Raw genomic sequence first — 8,932 nt, forward strand, 5'->3', positions numbered from 1 at the left:
ATTGTATGTGAAATCATAGTTGTCCAACTACAGGTGGCAATTCCTATATTAAAAACTAAAAAAAAAATTATTATAGAAAGGTTACTCAATCGATAAAAAATGATACTTCTCACTGAAGGAGGTTACACTCTTGTTTTTTTTTTTGGGTAGAAAAGGATTTATATATAAACGCGTGACCCACGCAAGACATCAAGATTATAAAAATCAAAAAATCAAGGATCTAAAATAGGTCAAAGAGTCCGACACGCAATGGACACAACCTTACTCGCAAGGGAGTCAGCTACTACATTACACTCCCTTAAAACATGAATAAATGAAACATTTTGAAGCCGAGAAGCAAGAGTCACCACATCCCAGACTAGGTTTTGTATGTCCACTAGATAAGGGTGTCAATACGATATGGTACGGTATCGATAATTTGGTACGGTATGGTATCGCATTTCAAACCATCAAACCAAAACCGTATCATACCAAATTTAAACGGTATGGTATGAATGGTATTTTAAAAACGTTTCGGTATGAAATCGGTACGACAAAAATGGAACGGTTCAGTATATGATATGGTATGAATTCAGTATAAAATCATATCAGTTTGCTAATGATACCTAATTTAAAAGGGCACTCCAATTTACCAATGAACGTTTGACTGATCTTTTATCTTTTCTTAATCTGCCATGAGATGAGTTTTCCACAAAAGCATCTTCCAGATATGGGATTTGCATCAACCATGTCAATTGCTGCAAATCAAACATTAAAATACCCACTTAATTACATTGTTCTGAGTTTTCCTCAAAAGCCTTATCAATGTCCATTGTTTTGTTTTCAGATGATACAAATATAGCAACTACTGCTGCAACCTCTGATGGTCTGAAATCTATGAAGTCAATTCCTGCATTTAGTTCCCACCAAAACCTGTGGGTCAGACCACCCTAAAAATTTACTTTCAATATTCTAGTGAGAAATCTTAACAAACAGAAAGTGGGGGAAACAAGAAACCTTTTATTGTGTTTGAGATCTGCTCGAGAGAGAAGTTTTTGGGGGCGGTTCATCATCATCATTGATCTTATGAAGAAAATTGTCAATGAATGAGAAAGGTGTCACGGCTTGCATTCTCCGATTCAATGTACTTGACACAAGAAGTTCCATTCTCTTGATTGTTCTAGCTTTAAAAACAAATTTGCAATCCCCAATCTGATAGCAGAAATTAAAAACCATGTCAACAAAAGCATCAATTCCAAAACACAACAGTTCAGCAATTTCTCAGTTAAGCAGAAAGGTTCTCCAAATAATACAATGTAAGGTAGGTATGGTTCTTCACCTGTAAATCTAAGGGCAGAGGCACTATACTCTCTTCCATTTTAGCTGCCAAAGATAAACAAGCCACAGCCAACAACTGCATCACCCATGATTTCTCTTTCTACAACAAATATCAAAATCAAGGATGGGCAGATTAGATACAATAGACACTAAATAATAATCTCTTACCCAGAAAAGGATTTAATAATACTATAAAATACTAAGATGTTTCTGGGTCAATTTCCTGAACTTACAATAAGTTCATACACTAAGAGGAACCGATCCAAGTAATTAATTGATAGATAAGCAGTCAGAGGTCCAAAGCTGTAATGGGCATGAACCTGTACAAGACCAAAATAATAACATCAATAATCAATAAAAATGACAAATCCAAACTTGGTCTAAAAACAGTAACTCGGAAAACAAGAACCCCAGAAATCCTATTGTGATATAATTACAATAATCTACATTCAACAGTGAAAGGTGATTAGTGAAACTAAATCCCAAACTAAAATTACAAAGCTAACCTTAAATACGGTATGAAAATGGTATAAAAAATAGTATTCGGTACGGTTCGGTATTTTGTAATTCGGTACGATATACGGTATGTACCGACGGTATTCCGTCTGAAACCGAAACCGTACCGTACCAAATTCCAGAAAACGGTTTCAGTACATACCATACTGAATTTGAATTGGTACGGTACGGTGCAGTTTTAAACGGTACGGTACAATATGGTTAAACGGTTTCGGTACCATATTGACACCCTTACCACTGGAATCAGCTCCATCTTGGTCACCAACTTGATCGCTTCTGCTGAATCTAATTCCACCAGGACATTACAATACCCCTCCTCTACAACAACTAAAATGCCCTCTCTCAGTGCCATAATTTCACCCTCCAGAGCCGATTCAAACTAGGCCGGTTAATGGGCTTGTCCAAAAAATCCCTACAAACAATGCCCAGTCTGCTGCCTCCATCATTTAACGCATACATACTTAATAGTTTCCACACTCCTAATATCAAGCTATCAATTTTATAAAAAAAACGATAAAAAAAATTATATATTATCATCCTTGAATTACCCACCAATACTAATAGCATCCTAAAACAAATCAAAATATGAAGTAGACCCACTATCAGTAAACTAGTATTTCAAAAGACAAGAGTGCCTTTTAATAATGTGAGTGTATGTTATATTCCTTTAATTAAAAAAAATAAATCAAACAAATATGAAATCAATTTACCGAGAGACTGATCCAGGAACCATCACCATAATGTTACTTGGTTTTAGGGTTAATATAATTTACATTTTGTATTCTCTTCTAGGTTCAAGGAAGTCGTTCTTTACATTGAAAGGGTTTTCTAGATACTCCACACCATTACAGGGGCATTTTTAATTTTTTTTAATAAAAAAAAAATTGTTATTAGAATGTCTAACTAATGTTTCGATTTGTTTTGGGTGGCATTAGTAAATGGAGTAATTCAAGGGATAAGACTATAAATTCCCAAACCAAAATTATGATCTTATATTGTATTATGCTAAATTGAATAAATATTGTAGAATATATGTGTTGATATAGACAATATGATACAAATGAATCATATTACCAACAAAAGTATGCCAATCTTATATTTTTTTGGTATTTAATACGATAATGGCATAAAGTAAATATATTGAGATCATATCAAACTAATAACATTTATCTCCAACCCCTAATATTGCATGATGGAATTTGAATCAAAACCAACATAACATTAAGATTTCGGGATCTACTATGAATCATTGCAGGAAAACTAGGTTAAAATCAATGTAGACGGATCATCCTTCAAAGAATCAGGTTTACTAAGATTTGGTGGTATAGCCAGGTGTGAAATCCCTCAAAACCCTAACCCGGAAATCCATATTATAAGTCCGAAAACCCGGAGTGTGGGAAGGAGATAACTGTAAGCCATCCAAATTGAAGCCATTGGATTTGACTTTGAACCAATGGAAGTAGATGGAGATGATGCTAAGTTGGGAACTTTGTCAGATTATGGAAGAAGAACTAACTCGAACATTGACGGACTTAGTAGATGGATCAAGAGTATATTAATGACACATTTAGAAAGTCCTGACAAATTAGGTAAGACTCATCTATAACTTAGAAAATGACCCAAGAAGAAGCTAGGGCTTCTAGAGCATCAAAACTTGATCAAAAGTATCAGGCTCTGGCAACTTGCCTTGGTCACTCCAGACGACCAACCTGTTTCAGGGCAAAAATGGCATTTTGGGAAATTAGGTCTTTGAAGCTCTATTTAATTCTTTTGTGTTCTAAAACGTGTCATTATGTTCTAAAGCCGTCAGAGAATATCAGAGACTCTCAAGAGAACCCTCTCCAAGATGAAGGAATGTGTGGGAGCATCCGTCAAGGTTTTCGTTCGTCGTTTCTCTTTCTAAAACGTTAGCATTCATTCTATTATTTCTAGTATTCTCTTTTGCTTGTTTCTACCTACTGTATAGACCTTCTTCTAGGTCTATACTTGTTATTATTATCTACCTCTTCTATTCTCTTATTCTAGAGTGAATCTCCATTCACTCTAGGTCTTCCGTGAACTTCACAGTAAGATTTCGGAGAAGACCTAGTATAAGATCTATTGGATTTTTATTTTTCTTTGATTAGTCTAATCTTCAAACTATGTGAAACCATGATATATTATGATTTCAGACCTTTATATTCTACTCTCTTTACTCTAGAGTGAATCTGCATTCACTCTAGCTTATCCGTAAATCATGCGGTTTGATTTTGGAAGAAACCTAATATAAGATTCATTAGGTTTTCATTTATTTTTCTATGATTGATCTTAAACCATGCTAGATAATGTCAAACCATTATTTCATAATTTTCTAGTTAAGTTCAGAGTTGTTTGGAACCCAAACGAGAGGTTTGATAGGCATGCATTTACCATTATTTATTTGATTTAATTCTCCATACTTATTTAATTAAAGAGATCTAATTGAGTATTTTTGTGTATTTTTCAGGAATAATAAGATTTTGGATATTAGAGATAATATGAAGTAAAGTTGGCAAATATATTAGATATTGGTGGATTTTAAATCATGGCATTCAATCTTGCTGCTCAAGAAATCATGAAAAGTGAGATCTTAGCCAAATTGGAAATAGGTGGTTTAAGGAACAAAATTGGTAATAAATCTGAAAATCGGGTAAACAGACCTATCTTCAGTATTTTGGGCATTTCTCTCTCGTATGAGCTTGGATTTCGATGATTCAAGATGCTATGAAACGATATTGAAAATATCTACAACTTTCCAGTTTTGAGTTTTCCCAAATTTCGAAAGAATAAAGGTCAAATCGACGGGTAAAGAGAGGGGATTCATTGTGTGCGGGAGACATAAAAGAGAAGCCAACCACAGAAAAGAGGACGGCGAATGCGGCTCTCATCTCTCTCATTGCTGAAGAAGAAGACCACATCTCTCTCTATCTCTCTCTCCTCCTATGTTTCATCTTTATTTTTCTTATGAACTTTGTAATAATAAGTAGCTAGTTCCTTTTCTTTGGGATGTAGATGAACCATGCTTATTTCATTAATTTGATTGTTCTATCTCTTCTAGTTGATTGTGTTTGAGTTTGGCCAAAGATGTTCTATAGCTCAGCGAACTAAGCGTGCCAAGCTTCCGCGAAGGACGATAGTCTTGCGAAGATAGGCCATATCTAGGAAGACCATCCCTAATTTACTTTGAAGTGTAGAGTTATATCGATTAGGGAAAAGCATTGGGGATTCGAAATCCCAAAGATCTTCACATATTCACAGTTAACGTTTTACATTAGTTAATAGATTTAGTTTAAATTTAGTTTTGTTAAATTCAATCTTAGTAACTTAGCCTTGTAGTTCCCCATAGTTCGACCCCGTACTTTCTACTTGCTAGATTAGTATAGGATTTTATTTTTGATTGGTTAGCGACACGATCAAATTTTGGCGCCGTTGCCGGGGAACCAAAGCACGGTTGCTAGGATTGATTTTTGTCAATTAGGCATAATTTTTAGAGTAATTATAGTGTTTTTTATTTTTTATTTTTCTTTGCTTATTTAACTAATCTCTTTTTCTTTTGTTTTGTAGGTAACTGCAAGATTAGCAATTCGATAATTAGTTTAGGTTGTTATTTTTTCTTTCTTAGATATAATTGTATTTAGGACTTTTCAATTGTAATATTTGCATTAGTTGGGTTGTTTAGGTTAATTTTTAAAAGTCCCCATCCCTCAGATCCCACATATGTAACTTTTGTTCGAAAGATCACGTGGATTGCGCTTTAGGTACGTCCTAAACTCTCCCTTTTGCTATAGTTATTTTCTTTTAATTTTACTTATTTAGCTTATCTTTTTTTTATTCTTCTGTGTGTATGCATGGTCATCGGTCCCTAAACCCTGAGTTGACTCCACTTGACTTAGAGTTAGAAGAGACTTTGGCCAACCTTAGAAGGCAAAGAACCGTGGCAAACTATGAGCCTCCAATGAGGCCCTTGAGTGAGCATTTCATTCCTACGATATATACTCCGGTTTCTTGTATTAAGTTGCCTAACATAGAGGCGGCTCAATATGAGATCAAATCTAGTGTGATTCAAATGCTACCATCTTTTTACGGACTTGCCAATGAAGAGCCTTATAAGCACTTAGATGAGTTTTTAGAGATGTCATCCACAGTTAAAATTCAAAACCTCTTAGTTGATGCTTTAAGATTACTTCTTTTTCCATTCTCCCTTAAAGATAAAGCTAAGCATTGGCTTCATGTTTTGGACAATGTTAAAATTTCCACTTGGGTAGAAATGCAACAGGAGTTCCTTAAAAAGTTATTTCCCATTGGCCGTACCAATAGCATTAGGAGAGCGATAACGAGTTTCTCCCAACAAGAAGGAGAACAATTTCATGAGGCTTGGGAAAGACTAAAAGAATTACTTAGAAAGTTCCCCCACCATGCTATTCCTAAATGGCAATTGGTTCAATGCTTTTATGATGGCCTTAGAGACCGACATAGGCAAATGGTTGATTCTTCTTGTGGTGGGACTTTCATGCACAAGAATGAGAATGAGGCATGGGAACTTTTTGAGACCCTTAGTGAAAACTCCCAACACCATGCTTCAACAGCTAGGACTGAGATTCCATCCATTGGGCAACCAAAGAGGAGCGGTCTCTATGAGATTAATCCTACCATTGAGATGAGCACTAAGGTTGAATTGCTATCAAAGAAATTGGACCATCTCTTGTCATTAGGACAACAAACCCCATCTCCACTTCCTACAAGTTTCTCTCCACCTAATCAGATTGAAGCATGTGTTTTATGTTCTAGCCTATCCCATCATGTCACTGACTGCTATTTGGCTACACAATACCCTGAGTTTGTTAAGGAGCATGCACATTTGGCCCAAGGAGTCTCTAAATTGGGGAATGATCCATATTCCAATGCCTACAACCCAGGATGGCGAAACCACCCCAATTTTTCATGGCGAAACTCAATGCCCAATCTCTCTAATCAAATACCTTATAGGCCACCTCCATTTAATATGCACCTTTGCCTACTCCTAAGCCATTGCCCATTGATCTTGAGAGTCAAGAAGATGTTGATTTGACCCATGAGACTGGCAATGATGCACACAAGCCTCGTAAAGAAACACCACCTGTGAGTATTTCCCATCAATTTCCTTGTAAGGGGTTGCACATTCCAATTGTAGAGGGTCCTACTCCTAAATCTTACACTCCCAAAGCCCCCTTCCCTGAAGCTCTTGAGTCCTCAATTCCAGATTCTAGAAAGAATGCTAAGATGCAGGAGATGATTGATTTATTCCAATAAGTTCGTATCAATCTCCCACTATTAGATGCTATCAAGCAAGTCCCAGCTTATGCTAAGTTTCTAAAAGATTTGTGCACCCAAAAGCGTAAGTTGAAGACTCAAACACCTAAAACGTGCACCCTAACTGAACAAGTCAGCTCGGTAATTTCCAACCAACTGTGTGAAACCCAGCCCTAACCTTGACCCGGAAACCTTGTTATTTGTAGGTCCGATGACCCGAAGTAAAGTAAGAAGTCAGCTTTGGGCCATCCCAGTAGAGGACTTGGTGTCTGGCTTTGAATCCATGAAGGTTGATGATGAGGTGCTATTTATGGAAACAGAATCCTGATGAAGATCTAATTAGTTGATGGACTTGGAGTGATCTCTATCTTGGTTTGAAGGCATTTCTACCTACTAGGTAAGTCACTTGACTTGTGTGCAAAACCCCTTTAGGTTTGGATTTGATCCGGCCTTCAATTCCCTGTTTTGGCCTTGCTTGATTGTGTGATTGGTCGACCGGGTCGACCAATCCACTCGACCAATGGGTGCTGTCTTTGGCAATTAGGTTGATTCTTGCTCTATTTAAGCCTAACCTCGAGTCCACTTCGTATTTGCTGCCTCCAAACCCTCTGGAACGAACCAAAGACCTCTGCAAGTCATCTCTCTTGCATCCTTGGAGTTTTCTTGGCGGATCTTCGTCGGAACTCTTCTTTTTGCATCAAAAGGTATGTCTACTCTCTCTTCTTCTCCTACATCTTTGTTTTTCTTTCCTTTTTGAGTTGAGACAGTAGAAGAGATGCTGCATCCTCTGTTGCAAACATCTCCGAACATGTTCTCATGATCATCCTAAGGATTAAAGGCTAGAACAATGATCTTAACCATGATCATTGCAAGCTTTTGAAGGATTCATGATCAAACCATGATTTAATCTCTGTTAATTTCCTAATCTGAATTCTGATCTCTTTGGATCTTCTTTCATTGATCATGTTAGTGGTTAATGGTTGTGTTTTCTTTCTATGATCCATAATCCATAGAATTCTAGTTGTTCTCTTCTACCTTACTATGTGTTCTTCATGATGCATGATAGTACATATATGGTAGGTTTTATTTCCTTATTTAGATTTATGCTTCTAAGCCTTATACCATGAAGACCTATGCATGGTTTCATGTTTTCATTACCGAAAGCAATGATCCATCTTCCTATTGTTCTTGTCCTTGTTTTCTATTTCAAACTTCATCAAGATCCATGTTTGATTTATTTATGGTAACTTTTTGTTTCCTAATTTGGGTCTTGATACCTTGATTTGATTAGTGTTTTGAGGTCCCCTATATGCTAGAATACTACTGATGTAGTCTACCCCTTGATTAGTATCCTCTTGAACCATCAAATTCGGATTTCATATCTCAAAACTCCGATTTTCTAGCTCTCGTCTGCATTGGTCGCTGTTGGTCGATGGACCACTCGACCAATCCACTCGACCAATGAGTACGCAACTCCAATTGGTCTGTTTGGATGCTTTGCTATATTTTCTGTTAGGGATCTTTCCTAATATGTGGTATATACTTGTTTAGGACCTTCTTCTCAAGTTTGCCAAGATCCTACTTGATTTCTTAGGATTCTTTGCGAGTTATAAAAGGTAAGGATGGTTATTTCCTTAATTACATAGATAGCATGAATCTAGGTTCTATATTTGAATATCATTAATATGTTTCCTAAATTAGATTCTTACAATGATATACTACTGTTGCATAACTTTGATTACAGTAGCATTACTTATTCATATTGAATTGATTCATGTATGATTTACTTACC

The 8,932-nt window shown here is 36.3% G+C and overlaps 1 protein-coding gene and 1 non-coding gene across 2 annotated transcripts; both read right to left on the reverse strand.

Moving 5' to 3' along the window:
• Nucleotides 1–764: 764 nt before the first annotated feature.
• Nucleotides 765–2,185, reverse strand: LOC149022460 (cyclin-D2-2-like). The gene is made up of 5 exons (XM_089147631.1): nt 2,069–2,185; nt 1,551–1,637; nt 1,319–1,417; nt 1,128–1,191; nt 765–889 (listed from the first exon to the last, which is right to left on the reverse strand). The coding sequence occupies exons 1-5, from the start codon at nt 2,183–2,185 to the stop codon at nt 765–767; spliced, it is 492 nt and encodes a 163-aa protein (XP_089003757.1).
• A 3,981-nt stretch (nt 2,186–6,166) lies between these two features.
• LOC149022461 (small nucleolar RNA R71) lies at nt 6,167–6,273 on the reverse strand. The gene has a single exon (XR_016172635.1). It is a non-coding gene; the product is annotated as a small nucleolar RNA R71 (small nucleolar RNA).
• Between the last annotated feature and the right edge of the window lie 2,659 nt (nt 6,274–8,932).

The sequence above is a fragment of the Hakea prostrata genome, chromosome 3 (assembly GCF_041222555.1).
Source record: "Hakea prostrata isolate BN-2017 chromosome 3, UWA_Hpros_2, whole genome shotgun sequence".
Lineage (NCBI taxonomy): Eukaryota > Viridiplantae > Streptophyta > Magnoliopsida > Proteales > Proteaceae > Hakea > Hakea prostrata.